This window comes from Plectropomus leopardus, chromosome 18 (genome assembly GCF_026936395.1).
Source record: "Plectropomus leopardus strain MGB_pleo_1.0 chromosome 18, ASM2693639v1, whole genome shotgun sequence".
Lineage (NCBI taxonomy): Eukaryota > Metazoa > Chordata > Actinopteri > Perciformes > Serranidae > Plectropomus > Plectropomus leopardus.
In genome coordinates this window covers 20,770,059-20,792,602 of record NC_142193.1, presented here as the reverse complement: position 1 = coordinate 20,792,602, position 22,544 = coordinate 20,770,059, and the positions used below count along the sequence as shown (strand labels likewise).

The 22,544-nt window shown below is 38.7% G+C and overlaps 1 protein-coding gene across 1 annotated transcript; it reads left to right on the top strand.

Annotated features, from left to right (window-relative positions):
* Positions 1 to 3,888: 3,888 nt before the first annotated feature.
* Positions 3,889 to 22,183, top strand: LOC121956217 (heparan sulfate glucosamine 3-O-sulfotransferase 6-like). The gene is made up of 2 exons (XM_042504348.2): positions 3,889 to 4,734; positions 20,075 to 22,183. The coding sequence occupies exons 1-2, from the start codon at positions 4,217 to 4,219 to the stop codon at positions 20,691 to 20,693; spliced, it is 1,137 nt and encodes a 378-aa protein (XP_042360282.1). The 5' UTR covers positions 3,889 to 4,216; the 3' UTR covers positions 20,694 to 22,183.
* Positions 22,184 to 22,544: the final 361 nt, after the last annotated feature.

The following is a 22,544-nucleotide window of genomic DNA, read 5'->3' as shown; positions in this document are numbered from 1 at the left end:
ATTATAGGAATTTAGATTAAATTGTAAATCATTTATCAGCGCTTACATTTGTGTCCTAATTTAACTCTAAATACGTGGTAAGGTTTTATTTTCTTTTAACTAGCATGCTCCACGGAGGATCAAACTATTGCAGTTTCTTTATAAATCTGCATTCTCGACGGTCCTTGTGTTCTTGTGAAATGTTATCAGTCGCAGGTCAAGTGCTATTCCAATTTAAAGTCCGTACCATAGAAATAAACCTGCTAATGTTTTCAACATCCATCGTTTCTTCGAATGTTACCTTGAGAGAAGAGGTTGCATAACATCGCGAGAAAAGTCGCACAGCATCAGTCAGTGGAAACGTAAGCTGTGTTCGAAACCATCTCCTCATTCAATCATGCACTAATCACTGTGTAGTGTGTATTAAATAGTGCACTATATAGGGAATAACGAACAAGATTTTGGACATCACGTTGGATTTTTTTCCTCCCGGAAATACAAGGCCGCATTGCATTGTGGTATAGGTGAGTTAAATGTAGGGTACATCGTATGTAACGGTATGTACACTCAGATTTGCTGTGCATTGTGGGTATTTTATAGTGCACTATATAGTGGATGAAATTAACCACTGAGAATTCAGCATTACAGAATGGCAAACACACTATTTAGTGCACTATATCGGTGATAGGGGACAGTTTTCAAACAATTGTGTTTTACCAACATTTTGTAAATGTTGCTCATTTTTTTTCGCAATCATCAAATCAAAATTTTTATAATAAAAAAAATGTATACATGCATTTTATGTGTTGTATTAGTCCTTTAAAGGTATTTTATAGAGGTAAAAGGGACTGGATGGGCTGTAATCTGTCAAATATAATCACTATAAATAAAATCAAGTCATTTTTGAAGCAGAAACCTTTCATTGACAAGATAGGAGGTACAATCACCTTTTGGCTGGCTAAAAAAGTGCATTTATGTGTTATACTGTTGTATTAGTAATTCGCGCGCGCGTTTACAAAAACAAATCATGTCACCTCCGGGGTCCCGTACTTAGTATCTGTAGCTGGCGAAAAAATGTAAACATCCAGAGAGCTTCTCCCCCCCTGTAATTAGGTGAAATGGTGCGGTCCTGCCTCTAACACCTGCGCATACGGGTCTTGCTAACAGGGAAATACATCCATGGGAGTGTGTCGGTGGAGTTGAATCTAAAGTTAAGGCTTCAAAAAAACATGTCTGGGAAAAAGAAAAGAAAGAAAGAAAGGAGAGAGAAAGGAAAGACAAAATCTTCACAAAAAAAGGTGAGTCACAAAGATGTTGGACATTAAAGTGTTTAGTTCGCTAATATAGCTAATTAGCTAATATCTTCTCAGAAAGCTTTGTTTACATTTTGCTCTTCTTTTAACCGTCATTTAATCAATATAGCCAAACTTTAAGCAAGTCAACCGTTGTGTTGTCGTAACTTTAACTCTATTTTGCACGAAGAAACAACCTGTTGCAAACTTTGTGGCTGTCTAGGTTTTCCCTCTCTACAGTGCAGAAAGACTGCATTTAATCCAGACGTTTTTCTAACAACACACCTGTCATAAAAATAGATGTTTGTTATTATTATCACTATCACATCTAACACTATCATACTTGCTAAAGGTATGGCATCGATGTGAACATACTTTTTAGCAATATATATCACTTGTGTAGCCTAAGAAAGTAGAAGAAATGTGCAAAAAGTCATTTTGAATGGATTTTATTATAGGGAAACAAAAACAGTGATTAGCAACATAGTATATACTTTACAATTAGGACAGTATGCAAGTTTGTGTGCATGGACTTTGCAGATGTTGTTCTGTGTGTGTGGGTGTGTTATATTTGTGGTGTGAAAATGATTTTATACATGCCGGGTCAAAAATGACTCCTATATAAGATATTTACACTGTCGGTATACAGCTTTAAAGGAAATATGAACAAAGACAATGTTTCACTTTTTCTCATGTTGGGGTCATTCTTCAAAAAGTCACTGAATTTCATGTTGAAAAAATTTAATTAAGGGGTTTCCATGCTGTTAAACTTAGTGATGGGTAAATTTTGACCCCTAAGACGACATAAGGGTTAACTTGTCATCAACTTTCTCATCCACCTGACAGGTAGGACATATCAAGATGCTGATTAAACAGCATCATTACTACACAGGTGTGCTTTGGGATGGTGTCAAGTAAAGGACACTCTAACATGTGCAGTTTGATCACAAAGCACCATGCTATAGATGTCCCAAGTGTTGAGGGAGCGTTCCATTGGCGTTTGTTTACAAAGGAAACCCGACAGTTTACTAAAAATAAATACTAAATCAGTTGTCCCTGTCTTTTCCTGGTACTAGGAGGACAAAGTACAGATACAGCCTCGTCCTCAGCAGCCCTGTCTCCTCACACACTCCCATCATCGAACCAGCTCCCAACCGAAGAAGGAGGTAAGCAGCACTTTGTCAAACGACATGTCAGTTAGTAGTAAGTGAAATTTTGGTTATGATGTTATTACTGAGTGGTGGAAGCATAACTCCGTTTTTTTACTGAAGTAAAAGTATTAAAAAGGATTAAAAAGGTTACTTAAGTAAAAGTTCAAAAGTATCATCAGAAAAATGTACTTAAAAATCAAAAGTAAAAAGTACTCATTATGAGGAATGTTTCCTTTCAAAGCATCGTAACTATAAAAATACTATTTCTATGACCATAATATGTGCTCCTTAGATTATGATGAAATACTGTATGATTGTGTTTGCATGTTAATGGTGTAATTTTTCAATGTGGAGCCAATTTTAGACACTTTGTATACTACTAGATTAGTAGTATAATAGGCTACTGCATTGCGTCACATCAAACATATCTATCTATGAATCTATCTAGTAAGTATAAGTGTTAAATAAATGTAGGCCTAGTGAAGTCAAAAACACAATATTTCACAGGTAGTCATTTAAAGCTTGTAATGGATTGATTCGGTTCTGGAGGTGTGGGTACAGTTTTTGGACAGGATGTGTGTGGCAGTGAAGCCCAATGTGATATCTTTTCATGAGGACCAAAATCCCAGGTGGCACTTCTAATATCATTGTTGTAAATATAATTGAAATGTATTTTCCAATCAGTCATGTTCTCATGTTTGTCACTGTTTTGGCCGATGCCCAGGTGCTCATGGCTGCCAAGTGCAAGCACCTGTGTGCAGACAATAGGATGATGACTGCATTTCATTTTACGGCCTCGGAGATGAGTCACGAATAACAAGGATCTTAGAAACATTCTGAAATCCCAGAAACGTCCTAAAATCTCAGAAATGTCTTGAAAGCCTAGAAACATCCTAAAATCCTAAAAATGGCAGAAAATTCCTGAAAATGTCCTGACGTCCGAGACATATCCAAAAATTCTAGAAACATTCTCAAGTCTTATACATGTCCTAAAATCCTAGAAATGTCTTAAAATATTAAAAAAAAAAAAAATCGAAACATTACGATGTCGTAATGTTTCGATTACGAAACCCAGAAGCATCCTAAAATCCTAGAAATGGCCAAAAATCCTAAAAATGGCAGAAAATTCCTGAAAATGTCCTGACGTCTGAGACATATCCAAAAATTCTAGAAACATTCTCAAGTCTTATACATGTCCTAAAATCCTAGAAATGTCCTAAAATTAAAACAAAATCAAATCGAAACATTACGATGTCTTAGAAATGTCCTAAAATCCAAAAAAAAGGTGTATGGGGTGGCAGCCACTGGCCCCTGACCGCCTTTCTTTTTGCAACAGTGGCCCCCAATCAAAGCATGTTGAGTCTCCCTGTTCTATATGTGGGCTATTTTGTGCTCCCATGGGGCATGTTTACAGCTTGAGGAGGGAGGGGTGGAGACGTGTAGAAGAGGGCGTTGGAAAAGCAGAGGCGAAACCTTGAATGAGAGATTGGTAGACCTCAGAGCGCACAGACGCTGCAGGCTGGAAGTCTCATCTGACTGCAAATAAACGAGTCATGTTAAATGACAAAAACTTCACTGACGAGGAATAATTTCTGCATTTTCTGACAAAAAGGAGGCCAAGATTATGCGGATAATTTCTGAATCCACTGTGCCATCCCACTGAAGCTCTCCATGTGATGCCACACTTTTGCGCAACAGGTTCCGAGCGTTAAATTTATCGACCCCGATCAATGTAGGAAGAAGAAGCATGCTGTCCCCGTTTTGGCTCTTTGGCACCGAGCAGGAGATCAACTCATGGGATGTAGTGGATGCAGAGTCAGGTTCAACTTTGGCAAGGTGCTCTCCAAAGTCTCGGTGTTTTTTACCATGGTCCTGATCTTCACCTACTTCTTCTACTGCCTCACCGGATTCTGCGATACGGCTCCGAGAACTTTATACAGCCAACAAGTTTCAGACTATGACATTTTGGACGATCATCGCCGCGTTTTGGACGAACTGCGACCGTCGCCGCGTCTCCTCGCTGACGCGCACCGGAACCGCACAGCCTCCGCGGACGCAGAGCAGGTGGACGCGCCGGGACAGCCGCCTCAATACATGTCGGACAGCGCCAAGGAGAGCGCCGAGAGCAACGGCATCCCCGTGTCCAACACTTTCGGGACCAAAAGGTTCCCGCAGGCGATTATAATCGGTGTGAAAAAAGGAGGAACCCGTGCCCTGCTGGAGTTTCTCCGCATCCACCCGGACGTGAGAGCGGTCGGCGCGGAGCCTCACTTCTTCGACAGGTTTTATGATAAAGGACTGGAGTGGTACAGGTAGGCAACACACACACATACAATCTCAGGCTGTTGTTTTAGCCCAGTTTTGGCAGCGAGATAAAAACTGAAGGGCTGTTACATGAATCTTGAGTGAATATGCTGCCATGTTATAAATCAGGTCTAAATTAGGGACTGTTCTTTATGTATGAGAGAAGGGGGTGGCTGGGGTGTGACTTCCTTTTTTTTAAAAAAAAATATTTATTTATTTATTTTACCCTTCTTAAAGCTACAAATATTTTCCCTTGAACCTCTTTGAGTGACATGAGGAAAATGCTTTTAGATCTTTAACTTTGATGTTTGAAAGTTAAATATTGGATAAAAAATACTGGAGTTGGAAAAAAGCCTTTTGATTTTTCACTTTTGACATGCATGCCCATAAGTTCATGCAAGCAGTTTATTTTTGGCCAAATTTACAATGAGACGTAGAATAAAGTGATTAGATGAAATATCACTATATTAGGCTTAGATTTGATTTTTTTTCTTCACAGTAGTGTTTGTCACACATGTTTCCTAGGACCGTCGGAATTTGAAAATCCAACGATAATTTCTGCTTTTACAGTTTTTGGCTATTATAAATGGTGTAATTTTGGCAATCTTTAATTGTCAGTAAAATAAATACAAAATTCAGCTGTTTAAAGTTCTATGCCTCTTCTAAGCCACAATGTGGAAAACTTAAGTCCCTCCCTAGTGCTTAAAAATTATTTGTCATGCGATTATTAGTATTAAATAAGACTGTTAACCAATATTTGGAAACGATATGCATTTATAATAAATATTTAAATCTTTCTGTCAATATTTATAATTCAGAATATAACAAACTCCAACACAAAAGTTTGTTTAAACGCCTTCAGCAACAGTTTAATCAAATTGAGACTTTCAACATCATACACAGCAAGTTCCCAGAAACTTAAAAAAAAAAAAGTTAAATGAAATTTTACATAAAAAAATGAATAAATAAAAACATCTCCCCAAGGATTTACGAAGTAAAAGTTCCTCCCATTCTGACACTTTCTTTACACTTTTTAATTAATTCATTTTATTGGCGGTCATTAAAACATAACACAGATACAGATAATCGCCAAAGTGCCAAATATCGGCCTGATAATCAGCCAAGCAGATGATCTGTCGACCCCGGCTGACTACACACCGATCATTAACATTACATTTTTGGATTATTTTTCCCATTTATAAGATTCACTGACAACTACTTAAATCTTTACAATACAGCTTTGGATGCCATCCCAGACAGTGCTGCATGATGTATGGCAGGGTGAAGGGTTAGATGAGCCGCAGTGACACCTGTGCAGAAGCGCTGATGTCTCCTGTCAATAGACTGGACAGCCATATACACATGGCGCGCCGATATATTCAGATCAGCCAATACTCTCCCTGCATGCAGCACTGTAGATCAAAAGGCTAGTGGGTCTCTGAGGGGCAGTTTATCATCTTGACAGTCATCTAAACACCATTTATACCCTTCAGCATGACATCCTGCATTAACACTTTCCTCTTATCTGAGTGGAAGTCATGCAGACATCAGTCCGATATGATTTTCACATACGGAGGATTTAAACTTGATTGTCAGGCGTATACTGCAGGCTGCATGTTGAAATGATGTTGCACATAAAATGTTCGTCGACTATTGCCACAGCGACAGCAGCTGATCTGGGGTGACCAGGCTGACCAGAGCTATCATTAGGGTGTAGTTAAGGCCCTAAAGAAGGATTAAGCTCTGGATGAAGCTCTCTTGATCATCTCCAGATGTTCTACAAACTCATGGACATGAGTTTGATTTTGAAGGGGATGCAGGGGACAATATTTAAAACATGTCCCCTCCCAATAAAAACATGAAAGTAGCAGAGGACTTTTATTTTGACAAAAATAAAGATACTTACACCTTAAATTGATGCCAAAATGCACAAATTGGTGCATTAAAATCACCAGAATGTCAGTGTTTGACAGTCAAAACTGTCTGTTGAAGGACCCCTAGACTCCTTGTCTCATATGTGTCCCCCACAATGTTGAAACAAAACCCAACATAATACTATTTCGTGCTGTTTGAGCATTAAAGGTGCCATAGGGAGAGAGTGAGGTTTGAAACGAGCACTTTGATAGCATGATGGTACTTGAAACTCTAAGGTGTAATTTAATCTTCTCTTGGCTTTTTTTTTTTCATCCCCCGTAGCTGCGTTTTAACTGCAAACATAAGGACACATGGAAACACTTTTACCACTGATAATTTTAGCATGCTGCTAAGCTTCCTCTCTGTTTTTCTCAGCGCACATAAACACATGTATCGCATACTTGTGCACGTTAGCAATTTGCTGCCTTCACTGCTCCTCTTTTACTCATCTCTCCTCTGCTGTCTCTGCTGTGATCTGTCTTTCTCCTCACACCCCCTTCTCCCCTTAAATTTCACCTTCTCACCACTTTCTCTTACTCTTTTTCCATCTCTTGTCTAGCTTAACTTCTCCTCGCTCTTCTTTAAGTGTATGTCTTTATATGGAAATACCTGTGGCAGACCTTGTGTTTCCAGGGCATGTTTTATGTGTGTTTCTGTGTGTTTTAATTAGCCTGACTGGTGCTGTAAAGCTGTTATGCTTTAATACCGTAGTTTTGTTGGTGCTGTAACACAGTAGTGACACTAATGTGGTCTCTGAAATTTAGATCAGTCATAATGAGGGCTGCAACTTATAATTAGGGCCCAAAATGGCGTATGCAGACGTGATTCTTTGTTCACTTGACAGCATAAAATTCAAAGACATCCATTCTACAAACATATATAGCAACAAAAAGCTACTAATCCTTAGATTTAAGAAACTGAAGCTGATGCATCAAACTATTAATCTAGTAATCATTTTAGCATTAAATCTTCAAAAGCAAAACAGAAGAAGACAAATAGTTTACATGCAAAATTTTTGTGGCAGTAGTTAATTTAGTGTTGTGTTTAAATGCCAGACTGTTAGATCCTTCCGTGTTGTCGACTATCTTCAGCTATTTGGGTCTTGTACTCCAACCTAACAGCACATCACTATCATAAACATACAGAAAACCGCACTACTGAACTGGAACCAAACTGGCAGAGTCATTAAGGGCCCAGCTCTAGCTCCTAAAATTAGACTTTAAAAAATCGCAATATATGTTATCTCAGTATACTGAATTGTAACCCATGTATTGTGATACTTAGTGTATTTTCAGATTCTTCCCAATACACAGCCTCAGTATTTTGTAGGGATAGGTATTTTGACTAACTTTCATATTAAGATAATGTCATTAAATTACAATAATAAAGTATTCAAGTACTCTAAAAAAATCTAACATAAGAATGTAATTCGAAATTGGCCAACAACAGAAAACAGCTGCAGTTTGAAACTCAGTTATTGAACAGCAAGGCTTCATTTAGCCCGTTAAACCATAACTTAAAAGTTAATGTAGGACAAATCCGCAAACTTTCTGTTGCTGCTGTTACATAGTTTATCTGGAGCTGCTCTACTCCCAGATTAACATTTAATAATCCCAACAAATTTACACCGACATTGAAACGGCTCAACTCTGTCATTATACCTGTTAATAACTGTTAGGTATCGTTAGTCGTGTGATGTTAACAGTAAGCCCTGTCACCATGTGTGCTTGTGGACTCACAAGCAACTCGTCCCTGGTGCAGAGCTCACACTGCCACTGTAGGCGTCTCATGAAAAACAGAGCGAGAGCAACATTTTGGCAAAGAGGCACTGACCACAGCAACACAATGCATGCAGCTCATATTAGATTTTGTCAAAAATATGTAAAAGTCACGTTCACGTGGGAGGCCAGTTACCCTCTGCGCTGGCCGAACACTGATGTCCAAATCGAGTACGCAAATTCTCATGCCCATCCCTAGTAGTTGTGGATTTTTACTATCGGCTAGAAGTAAACTTAGCTGAAACTAGAGGTGGAGAAGAGTTGGTGAGATTAACGCAACAATAGCAACAGCAGCAACGTGATCCTGGGTGAAATCACCGAAAGATGACTCTCTTGTTGTCACTGAAGCTCAGAAATCGGGTAAAATCTGTTTGCTGTCATCTGCAGTGACCCACAGAGAAGCCGCTAGAAGTTGTGGACTGCGGCAGTGTGTGTGTGTGTGTGTGTGTGTGTGTGTGTGTGTGTGTGTGTGTGTGTGTGTGTGTGTGTGTGTGTGTGTGTGTGTGTGTGTGTGTGTGTGACAGCAAAAACTCAGCCGTGTGGAACAAGCAAGCCCCCCTCAACTGACTGTCAGTGAACGGCAGGTCAACTTACTGTCACATCTGGAAGCCAACACTGCACACACACACACACACACACACACACACACACACACATTTTTCCATCTGATTCAAGGCTGCCGTGTGTGACAGACTTTGAAAAGCAACCCTGAGCTTTGACATGTTATCTTGCTGAAGTTCCCTGCTTCGTCTGCAGCTCCCAGGTCAACAGGATCATATTTCCATGATACATATGGGCATAAATATTTAACTGGATCATTAATTTAATCTCAGTATAGAACCAATTAACGTACATTGTCTTATTACTTTATCGACTGTACCTTTCAGACACTTTTGACCTTTGAGTGCTAGTATTTTAAGCCAAAATCAATAAAAAAAACTTGCCTCCAAATCAGTAGATTGTTAATCATTTTGCAGGCAACTTATAATAAGAAATAAAAGCCTTGCAAGACACACATGGTTTCACATTATCTGACAGTGAGCGGTGCATTGTGATACCCCGCCTGTCCTCTTTTCTTGGATGGAGAAATAAGCATGAACTGTTGGTGATTTTAGCAGATGGATGAGAGTCGTGTACGGTCATATATTGCAGTCAGATATTGCCAATGCTGGAGTCACTTCACAGACGCAGCAGCAGTGCCGTGTTGTTCCAGCAGCATTGTCTTCTGTGAGACAAACTTAGACCTCATTCATGTGTGTTTTCCATTGCTTTTATCTTGAGTGATCCAGTCAGTCTCCGCCCAGCCCGTCTCTCCGTCCCTCCTTTGCATGTGTGCATACGAGCCCATTACGGGAATGGAAAAGCCACAAATAGTGCATTCTGAATGAAGCAAAGATTTAATGAATTTCTGTGTTGTTTTATGGCTTTATGGCGACTTCATGGAGTGATGGGTTTCATATGAGACTTGAGAGCCACCACAGAAAACTGAAAAACCTCAGCTTTCTGTGGGACAATGGTTGTGATTGTCATGGCTTTGTCACCGTGACGTGGCCTGGAGTTGTAATTCATAGACGGAGCTTTTCTTTGTTGTATCTTCAGTTTGTTTATGACATTAAAATGAGAATATTTGTTGTTGTTGTCTCGCAGCAGACGGAGATGAACACTGTAAAACAGCTTTAGATCCAAAATAACATCCTAGAAAATGAACTGGTCTTTATATATTTTTTTGAAAAGATGCATTTATTAATTTCTATATGAGGAAAAACACCAGCCCACAAGTTCCATCAATACTTTGAAAGCTTGTCAATTGGCTGACCTACAGTCTTGACACCAAAGGCCATGCACGATCGGATTGCTATTAAAATGTAGTATAAATCCTTTAAGGGCAGCAGCACGAGGGCGAGGAGAAATGACAGCACTGCTGAAAATTACATCCTTAAGAAGACATTGATTTTTGCAAACAGCATATGAAGTGATGACAACAGGTGAAAATAAAATGGGATTATGCCTTATGTCTTTTGGATGATGTATGGGTCATTTTATGATATGCTTCTTTTCAGTCCTGTTTTTCTAGAATTTACATCTATATGTTACTTAACTGCCTTCTTAACTACATGGTTGTAGCAAAGTAATCACAGGCTGGGTTATATTCGGAGATGTTTCTTTTAGGTAACATCACATTCATGTACACTGGGTTTGCTTCCAGACTCTGATGTTTAGGCAACAAAAGCACTTTGGTTAAAGGTCCAGTGTGTAGGATTTGGGGGAAATATTGGCCGAAATGGAATATAATATAATTATTATGCTTTCTTTAGTGTGCAATCAACTAAAAATAAGAATTATGATGTTTTCGTTTTTTGAAAATGAGCCATTTATATAAACGTAGGGAGTGGGTCCTCATATATCATCATATTGAAACACCATGTTTCTACAGTAGCTCAGAATGGACAAACCGAACTCTGGCTTTAGGTCAATTAGTATTTTTACATGTTTTCGGCCACCATAGTTAGAACCCCCTCACATGACATGCAGCATCTAACGTCAAAATGCTTTATTCAGTGTTATATTGTACGATTTTACAGAGAGGAAGAGACCCTCTCTGTAAAAACATCCTAAACACTGAACACTGAAGGAAATCTAACGAAGGTTCAGCTGGATGAAATCTGCATTTCTCACCAATAGATGTCACTAAATCTCATCATATCCTACATGCGGTTCTGTTAAAGTTAGGAAAGATCAAGATTTCAGTTACATTTGAATAAAAAACATAATAAAGAAGACTCGTGTCTTGAGTTTAGGCAATAAAGGCGCTTATGTTAAGGTTAGGGAAAGATTGTGGTTTTGGTTAAATATTAATAAAAAAATAATAATGCTGTAGTCACTATGAGTGCTTACTTTGTTGGAAAACTAAACTACTGAAAAATGTTTTCAGTGAACATTTTTTTGATAGGTTCAGTATCAGCATTTTTGCGATACCTTAATCAGCAATGTTTCCTCATTATATTACTAGAAAACATTTGCTCATTATTTTCCCTCAAAATGTGCTTAATGTTTCATAGTAGTTGTATATAATCATAATTTTCAGGAGACAGGGCTGTTCTTTTCAAAACATATCAAGTTAGGTCAGTTTTGTTAAATGATAAAGGCCATGATCTTCCAAAAATAATAGTCATTTTCATTCTTTTACTCGCCTATAAATCCAGTTCTGACTTTTTTTAAAATTTGCTTTTGGATTCTGTTACAAAATATGATAGTAATTTGGAGAATTGACTTTTTTTATTTTTATTTTTTTTTAAACACCACAATTTCTCATTTTAGGATTTCCAAACATCAAAACACCTTTTCAGCTCTTGCATATTGGATGACAGTAATAATTCTGTTGTTGGTTGATGATTTCATTATTGTTCTCTGTTTATGAATATAAATTAATTTATTGATAATGATATTGATTGATACTCAAAATATTACTTTTAATATCTGTAGAGTTACACAATGATGGAGTAAAACAAAATAGTTTTATATCCATCGTGAGCTGTTAAGATTTGCCGTCCTTTGTATGTTGGGTTTTCTGGGAGGTGAGATTCAAACATTTACCATGTCCGTCTGGATATCTGACAGATGAAATGGTAAAACTCGACTCTAACGCCCAATGGTGTAACGTTTTCCAGAGCGAGGGTGATTTTCCCAACACCTCGTTCTGGGTCCAGCCCCGAGGCCATTAGTGATAGAGTCTGAACATGACTGATTGGTGTAACAGACCAGGAAGTGGTCTCTGTAGTGCTGAGTTGTATTGAGTTTTAATGGTAGTGGGTTTTGGCTGGAGTTGGGTCTAGATGGTGTTAAAAGGTTTGAAAAGGCCCACACTCACACCCCATATGGTGGGAATTATAATAATTTGAGGCACGTTGTGGTGCTTTTTGGGGCGCCTGTAAAATCTTTGAGTCGTTTTAGTTCAGGACTGCAGTGTGTCAGTTGGCCAACATGAAATGTTTCAGATACTTGGGAGTCATGCTCAGTTGCACACGACAAAAGAGGTAGAAAACTGATGGGAGTAACCCATGGAAATACAATATTACATCTAGGACATAAAAAAATATTTTTAAAAAAATGTTTTTTATCGCACATAGTAAAAATGACATGACTGGAATAGATCTACATCTAAAGAACGAGCCGGAGTCTGATTCTCATAACGACCAAAGGAAACGCAAGCATAAATGTTCTTTTTAGCATCAAGTCAATGTCTGTGCGAGGACTGGGTATCAAACTCCAGTATTTTTGGGGCAAAAATTGTGTCATCTGAATCAAGTATCAGATACTGTAAAGTACTAATGAAAAATAGCTGTCAGATTAACAATCTTGTTTGCTTATTCTTTTATCAGGAATATTTGTAGTGTCTATTTCTACGAAACATTATCGTTGATCCCAATAATAATTGCTTTTAGCTACATGCTAATGTCAGCAAGCTAACAATGACAACAGTAGTAAACACAAAATACAGCTGAGGCTTATTAGTTTCAGTCTAATTAAACTTTTGACCTGATGATGGCACTAAATGAAACATTAAGGAATCAACAAAGTTATTTTTAAATGTATCATTAAATGAATATTAATGTCTGCACCAAATTTCACAGCAAACAGTCCAGTAGTTGTTGAGATATTTAGTCCCAACCAAAGTGGTGTACAGAAATAATAATTAAAAAAACAAACAAACAAAAAGAAAAATGGGGGTAGTACAAAAAACAATCATTAAAAAGTATTGTTTGGGTATCGGCACGGGGGATAGAACATTTCAAAACCCATCTCATCAGTACTTTTACCCTGTTAAGTGTCACAGCTACATCCATCTGCGAAATACTGAAGCCATCACTGAATTTCCCAGCAAGCATCACCGACATCCTGTTAAGTCATCTAATTATGACGCTCATGTGCCACGCGGTCAGTAATTAGCCATTGACTAATGAAAAGTATTTCATTTTTTTATAGAAAAGCCCACACGGATACACATGTGCATGATTTTACCCTGTACCTAAACCCCCACCTTACACACACACACACACACACACACACACACACACACACATTCAAACTCATTGCCGTGGTATCCTGCTGTAAACCACCAAAGATGAAAATGTAAAAACTGCAGTCTCTGTGGGAGTATAGCACTTCAGCTAACCTCCTGTTGAGAAAACCCTCCATTACTGCATCATTATTCAGAGGGGAAAAAAATAATCTGATAACAGTGTTTTTAAAATCCGTGGGTGGCGGCAGTCTTTCTGCCAGTCATGTGGTTTCCCAAAAGGGGTCTAACCATCCACTTCCTCTCTCCGCCAGTGGAGACAGGACCTCCAGGCTCTCACCTCCAGGCATCAAGTGTTTAGTCTGTTTGTTGAATATGTGGCTCTTACACTCACTGTGTTGTTGCCGAGTGTCAAACCCATCCACAGTTTGTTTTGTACACGTTAATTTGTGTGTCTTTCCATATTTGGCGTCCATGGCACTTTGAGGCTTCGCCGCTTGCTCAGGTTTCTGTTTAGACAAAGAGCATGTAGACAGCATGGCGGCATTCGCCCTTAGTATCCAACAGACAATGATGACTCCTCTTGTGTGTGCACTGTGCAGTCTTTGTCACATCGACAGTGTTGGTGACATCGCCTGATAGTGAAACTTTATGCTTATATCATTGAAGTCCACCCAGGTTATACACAAAGCAAAGATTTGACATTTTAGGAAATGCACTTTTTATCTTGTTTGTGTAATCTATCTAAAAACCAGTGTGAAAAAATGGCAAGTTTCACTTTACTTACTGAGGGATACGTCTTGTTGTCATTGTTGACCGTGGAGGATTCAAGAACTTAAAGCTCCAAACATTAGATGTGTTAATTTATAAGCTTTGTTACCTTTGGACAGTGCCAGACTAGCTGTTTCCTTGTTTCAGCTTCATAAGTAAACAGACGGAAAGTCAATCTTCAATCTTCTCTTCGAACTCCAGGCAAGAAAACAAGCGTGTACTTCCCAAAAACTTGAACTATTCTTATAAACTGCTCTATTTGTTGACATGACGACATAATGTAACACATGTATGCAACTTATAATAACTCAGTGCTGACTTTTGATTTCACACGGGACATGATTCCCGATCTCTTGGGTCAAAGTCCCGTTTGTTTGACCCATCCAGCACCCCAATATTTCTAATGCAGACTAGGGTTTGATACCAAAACTGTTTTGGTGTATGACTTTTGTTATAATTATTTATTATTGTTGTTGGTTTAGTTTTTATTGGTTATGTGAATGTGTTATGTGAATTTGTAAACAGTGTTTTGTATTAATTCATCTTTATATCTCTAAGTGGACCATAATCTGTTTAAAAGTTCAAATTGGCCTTTGCAATTAAAAAAAAGCCATTCTTTCTTTCCGGCTTTTTGGGCTTAATTTTGGAAAAAAAAATATTGGTTGAGGCACTGTTTAGGCATTGGTAGCATTTTGAAAGTATCATTTTTGCCCCAGTACCCAACCCTACTTGTCAGAGGACAGCCTGTTGCGCATAGATCGTGTGATTAAGTGGGTTAGACACAAATTATAGTGCATTACTTTCTGTAAGTATGAACAGTGAATGAGAACAGCCTGGTTTCATCCAGGCATGAAGGCGTAAATCGAGGTTCCCACACTCGTCCTGTCAGCCTGACGGGCCGTCTGTGACCCCGAGGCTCCTCCTGTCACCCTCTGAGCACAGCAGCACTGCTGGAAAAGGTTTTTTCTTCAGTTTGTTGTTTACTCGCGTTCACATTTTTTACGACCTTGATTTTCCGCTGCCTCGTTAATTGGGCTTTAGCTCTGAAAGTGTTTGGATGTTTGGATCTTCCAGAGCTGAAGTCTCCTTCAGCAAGTCACTGCTTAGTTTTGATGGTCCGGTAAATGAATATAATAACCCATGGGCATTAAGATCTCTATTTGTTTTTAGAAAAATGACATGATTAGATTTTTTGCTATATTTTAGTCCAAAGTCAGCTCTACTTTCTGTGCAGACAGCCTTTTGTTCGGGGCGCAACAGGGGATGTAGCTGCAGCACTTCAGCAGGAGAACCCATAATCTCAGGGGCAGGAAGTCTTTTGGCCACATCCTTGTTGCCAGGGTTAGTATTTAATCTTCTCATCCAGACTGCCTAGAAGATATCAGTGGTGTAATCAGCGGTGTAGCACTTCAGGGAGGAGAAGTGCTACATCCTTAAAGCAGCAGGGAGTTCCAGACTAATGTGGATTGTCAGCAGTGCTGTCCAGTACCGGGCTAAATAGAAAACATCTTTGTGCTCTGAGTTTTTTTTTGCACCACAGTAGACTGAAAAGCATTTTTTTTTCCCCTTATGAAAGAGCTGTATTTGTAAAACAAAATAGATTTACATGCATGAGAAAATCGACAAGATATGAATCATCCCTGATCTGTTTGCAGTTTCTCCTCACACCACACACAGGAGCAGATTTATGATAGAAAATGGCTATTATTGATTCTCTGATAATGAGACAGATTGTGATGAGGGAGATAGGGACCTGAGGAGAGAGGAGGGGGGCGAAAGAGCCGCGACTCATTAACTATTCATGAGTATGGAAAGACAACTTATGGTCAATTACTGAAGTGACACTTCACTGAAGGAGTGAAGGACAAATCGAGAGGAGTATGGATGAGAGAGGAGAGGACGGGGAGCGAGACGAGCGCTCAGTTTCTCATCAGTAAACACTGACACCTCTGCGCACACGTGTGTGTGTGTGTGTGTGTGTGTGTGTGTGTGTGTGTGTGTGTGTGTGTGCACTCACACACGCACACACACAGAACAATCTGTCATATAGAGACAGACGTATTGATTGGACACAGATAAACAGGGACAGACAGGCAGCAATAGGCCATTTGCAGGTCTTGTCGTTGGATAATAATCAATTAATGGTCTTTATTATGGGGATCATTTAATGGGGGTGGATTGAAATGGCTTAACTTTAAGTAAAGGGGGAAATTTGAAACGTACACAGGAACAAGAAGTCTTTTTTTCTCCTTCACATCCATGGTCATGGACTCTTCATGTGAGAACAAATACTTTTTTATCATAAAAGAACTACAGAAATGTCCTTAATAGTTGCCGCACACTAAAAATGATCAGTTTAACATGCAGTTTTACCTTTTGTTTCCCCTTAAATAACTTTTTAAACATATTACACACTGCCTGACAGCATCATATTTGTGTTGTGTATGACCTTGTTCCAGCTCTTCATTAACACTTACTGAAATATTCACACATCAAGTTTTTTATGACTTCAACAGTCAATCAGATTGAAATTATTCCAGATGGCTCTTGCATTGATTTATACATATTTACTCAAAACATAATGTTGTTGTCTTTGCAATTGTCATAGTAATAGTTGTTAATAGCATAATGTGACAAGAAACTTACTTAAAAATGAGTTTAACAAAGGGAGGATTATAAGAAAAATATCCAAAATTAGGGAAAATGTCCCAAAAACTAAGTTTTTAATAACAATAATTTCAAATCTAAAATTCTGTCACAAAAAAAAATATAATTAAATACAAAAAATAAATACAGATTTTTTTAAGCACTTTTTAGGTTATTTTTTGTTTGGTTATGTTTTTTACTTTTTAATTTCTTTAATATTATTTTTCCTTATTTTAAGGTAATTTTCTTTTAGATTTTTAAAATGATTTTTTCAATAACTGCTTGTTGCCTTCTCCCCATGTTTTTGAAAGAAATTAAACCAATTTGCTCAGGTTTAAAAGGGTTAAAGGATTTTTACGTACAGTTAGAGTGCCTCGGATGCTTCTCGTACTGCCAGCCTATACTACGGACCACCATCACCATCATCTAGTGTCTTGATCCAGAGCAGCACTCCCTCTTTTCTGGCTTTTATTGTTAATTTGTCAACTTAAAAGCTGACAGCTGTTCCTTTTGTATCAACATCTACAAGCTAACACTGGGTGTAATAGAGTGTTACGTTATGAATACTACAATTTGCTTTTTATTTGTCATTTAATAAGCGTTTAACCACAGACAATCTAGACCAACAGCCAAAATTCAAATATAATTTCCTTTGGACGGCCATTGTTGATCTGCATTCCTGAAAGGCCTTCTGTCATTGCAGACTTCCAGTCTGAAACAAATAAAGCACACCGGCTCCGTCACTTGTTTATTTTATAGGACGCCACATTAAAGCTCTTGAGTAACAACTAAGATGTGTTAAGTAAATCAACTGCAGAGAAGTCATTTGCTGTGTCAAACATCACTCATCATCTGCTTGTCATGCAAAACAATTTGTGTCTGAAATCCACCACAGCTTTGCCTCCCGCAGTCCGTCAAATATGGACGCAAGAACAAACGCCAGATCTGTTGAACTCCATCCTCCCCACAATGCCTGTTGGCCAGATAGCACTGAAAGTTTACAGGTCAGCAGATGCACACAGTAAAAAAGCGAATAAACAAAGAAATACGCAATGTAAGAAGCTTTCTCTATTAATTAGTGATTATTGGTTTGTATTATAGAATAACATTCGTTATATTACTATGCAAAATTTTGTCTCTGAGTTTTAGTAGCACATAATTCAGCACACGTCTTTTCACTGCAGCGTTGTGGCCAGCATCTCTCCTCCTTGCAGCCATATGTTTAACACACTAGCTGAGCTCAGCAACTTGCCATCCTGGTTTCACTTCCTGACTTAGGTCTGTTTGGTCTGTTTGGGTCCTTGTAGGAACCCGTAGGGGGGGTGAGGGTGGTGAAGGGGGGCACTTTGCTCTTGCAGGAAGAAAGCGGGGGGTGGGGGGGGTCTGGAAATCTGGAAATTGCTGTTAAGTGGTTCTTGAGGCTTTGTGGTTTTGACTCATCAGGCCCGTATGAGTGGATGGTCCTGTTGTGCAGGCCTCGGTGAGGCTCAGATGGGCTGTCTGAGGCCCCGGCACATAAACACACTGCAGTGTATGGACCTTTAATCACACAGATTTTGGGGTGCTTTAATGTTGAGTGTATACAATGTGTTTACGTTATCTCTTGATGTTGTTTTCACTGAAGGCAGTTCGTACCCCACATGTGATTAAATTGGCACGGTGCGATTTTACAAAATGTAAAGCTATAATGGAGCTTTTTTTATAAGGTTGCATGAGTCAATTTTTTTTTCAGAATAATATTTGGTTAAACATCTAAGTGTAATGTAAAGGGGTGACTCATGGCTCTGCAGTGTTTTAGTGTTTTTTATCTCAGTGGTTCTAAATTTTTTTCAATAATCTATGTCTGTGATGTAATGTAAAAAATTTTGTCAGCAAAGTACCCGCCGACCAGTGTAAAACATTTCTTTTCTTTAAAAAGTTATTTTTTGCCTTTACTTGATAGGACAGCTTAAGTGTGAAAGTGGGAGAGAGAGGGGATGACATGCAGCAAAGCGCTGAGGCTGGACTCGAACTCGCGGCAGTGTAAAACACACAGTGAACAAACTTGAACATGATGCGTTTGTTGCTGCAGTTGATGCAGTAGTTAACAGTTGCAAATTAAATAGGAATATAGAATATAAAATGTGATTAATTGAACCTTTTTATGTATTTTTTTTATTACTGTTTGATCATTTTAGAAATTATGCATATTTTAAGAATTGCACATTACTGTTATTGTTTAAATTATTTGAATTAACATTAAAAAAAAAAAATCTCATGTACCTCATGCAGTGTTACCCTAGGGGTAACAAAACACTGTTTTGGCTCATTGTTTTGGTTTTAAGCCTCACTGTTGTCATTAGCACTGCTTCAAGGTGTAGCAGGCAGCAGTTTTCAGTGAAAAACCTGTGATAAACCAACGGTGCACTATCTGCCACTAACGGCAGACTGAAATATTAACAACAAGCTAGTGGAAATAGTTGAGCATTTAGCAGCTGAAGAGTCAAATATTTCCCAGAGGATTAGTGGAGACCGAAACCACACCTAAAACGAGAGCGAATATTGGATTTATATTTATCAGATAGATTCTTATCAGAAAACAGAAATACTTCGATCTGGGGGGAAATCTGTGACATTTACAGTTGCTTTTCTGTATATAGGCACAGAGAAAAGATAAGAAAATAGAAATTAGTATTATGCAAGAAAAAGTGCATTATGCTACAAAATAAAACATTATGTATACACACAAATATTAAAAAAGAAATATAAGACATAAATGAAATATGTACAAATGTGTGCATCATACTACAACTGCGCAAAATAGAAATACATTGAATTTGTACATTGAATATTATACAGTTTTGCAGTTGAGCCAGTGGAGTATGGTGCAGTTGAAAAAATAATGAAATTAGGGGTTAAATTTAGTGCTGATAGGTAAAATAAATCCAAACACAACTCCAAATGGAAGCTTACTTCGCTGTGTGTCTGCTGGATGTATTTAGGTAACTTTGTTAACATTTTAGAAACATCAACTTTATTTGGTTATAGTAATATGTCAACGTTGTGTTTACAGCTTGTTCAACTGCCCCAAATAGCTAAAATTGATTAATATTTCTTTATAAAGTACAAAATATGTGGAATCAGCTAGATACACTGTATATCAGTGTTAAACACTTTACACCATTACGGCTTTTAGAGAGGAATCAGAATTTCCTGTCTGACCAGTTCCTTTTTCTCATGCAGGAACCTGATGCCGCGGACGCTGGACGGCCAGATCACCATGGAGAAGACCCCCAGCTACTTTGTCACAAAGGAGGCTCCCAGCCGTGTCTGCACTATGAACTGCCAAACCAAGCTCATTGTGGTGGTCAGGGATCCCGTGACGCGGGCCGTGTCTGACTACACCCAGACACTCTCCAAGAACCCAGGCCTTCCATCCTTCCAGAGCCTGGCTTTGAAAAACTCCACCACAGGTCTGATTGACACCACGTGGAGCGCAGTGCGCATCGGCCTCTACGCCAAACATCTGGAGAACTGGCTCCAGCACTTCCCCTTGTCTCATTTTTTGTTTGTTAGCGGTGAGCGGCTGGTGTCTGATCCAGCCGGGGAGATGGGCCGGGTTCAGGATTTCCTGGGTCTGAAAAGGGTTGTTTCGGACAAGCACTTCTACTTCAACCAAACCAAAGGTTTTCCCTGCTTGAAGAAGCCCGAGGGGAGCAGCAGACCTCGTTGCCTCGGAAAGTCTAAGGGCAGACCGCATCCCCAAATCCCCTCCGAGGTCCTGCAGAGGCTCAGAGACTTCTACAAACCCTTCAACCACCGTTTCTACCAGATGAGTGGACAAGACTTTGGCTGGGACTGAGAGAGGAGATTCCTGTCAGATAAAAGCCAGTTTGACTTTTTAATGCTCCACAGGACTAGCGTTCTCAGGGACGGGGTAGAGGAATACAAAGTCCACAAGCTGAACTCAGTGGACTCGACATGACATGCAGCACATGAACAGTTTTGTCGTAGAGAAGAAGCTGGCATGAACACAGTGCTGCCAATATGCAAGTTACATAAATGGCTTAGTTATCAAACCAGTGATACTCAATTTATGGCCCACAGGCCAAATCTGGCCCCTGACAGGGTGCCACGTGGCTTGGACCCCCTCCAACCATTCACAGTAAAAATAAAGTGATTCACACTGGGAATTGTTTTTGTACTTTTAGTACACGTAACGGTGCCAGAGTGCATAAAACAGCATCAAAAATAGAGCTTGTTTATAAAAAAATGCCAGTGGAGGATCCCCCAACAGAGGTTTTAGCTAAGCCCCTAATGTCCTAAAATCCTAGAAATGTACTAAAATCTGAGAACTGCACTAAAATCCTGGAAATGTCCTAAAATCCAAGAAATGTCTGAAAATCCTAGAAGCGTCCTAAAATCCAAGAACTGTCGTCAAATCCTCAAACATCTTAAAATCTGAGAAACATCCTAAAATCTGACAACCATGCTAAATTCCTAGAAATGTCCTAAAATCCCTGAAACATATTATAATCTTAGAAATGCCCTAAAATCCGAGAAGCATGTATAGGGTTGCTGCGACTGGCCCCTTACCTCCTGTCATTTTGCAAAAGTGGCCCCCAAGCAAAGCAAGTTGAGTATTGCTGCATTAAACCGTTCTCTTGCTTGTATTTTAATGTTACACAAAAGTTAGAAGCAAAGTACGCACCAAAGGGAAAGGAAAAAAACATTGCCTTTTATTGTCATTTTTGACTTTTGTTTATAGAAATAAGCTGATATTTATAGTTTCTGTTGATTTGAAATACAACAGTTACAGATTTCTTTTTATGAAAGAAATGTATTTATTACACGACAAGGCAAGACATAAAACTGTTTTCATTGACTGGACTTTGGAGGAAAGTATGTCAAACTCCACGATGAACCACTATGTCTTTTTTAATTGTAAGCAGTGTTACTTTAACTGCATTTCTATTTTCAGAACATTTTCTGTTTCCAAATGTCCTTTGAAATGCTACATGTCTTAGTTTGATGTTGCAGGGTATTTCTGTGCACATTGCAGTTGACATACCAATGATACCTCATCTGTAAATATTAAATGTGTTGCAATGATCAGAAAACCACACAATCCATTTGTAGATATTTCTCCACTCAAAGCCATGCACATTTCAACTGCCTTTGACAGAACCAACTGTACCCGCTCTTACAAACTAAAAATAAATGACTGTTTTATTCTGTAATTATATTAAACCATTTAAAACTCCACTATGTAAAGTCCACATAGGACAGCGGTGTATAAAACCTTAATTCTGATTCTTTGTGTTGTGAAGTAAAGTTTTATCTGACATGACATCTGCAGTTTCATCCTTTTTCATTTCATGTGTTTCTGCAAAGCAAACTGAGGATGTTTGAAGACTGCCAGAATAATGATATATGTCTGGCCCTCAAAGTAAACCTCATCCAATAAATGTAATACCGCTGCTAAAACCTACGCCTATTCTAATACTTGTGGGTTAGTAATATATTTGTGGAAGGATCAATATCACCAATAAACCATAATACATCCGTGCAATAAACCCCTTCAAACATAGCTTAGCAGCCGTAGCTGGCATGGCAAACCTGTCAGACTTTGGTTTTCAGCTCATGTTGAAGCGATGTACTTGGGGCCGTAGTAAGAAAGATACTGTGCATTGACAGAGATTGAATTGTGGTG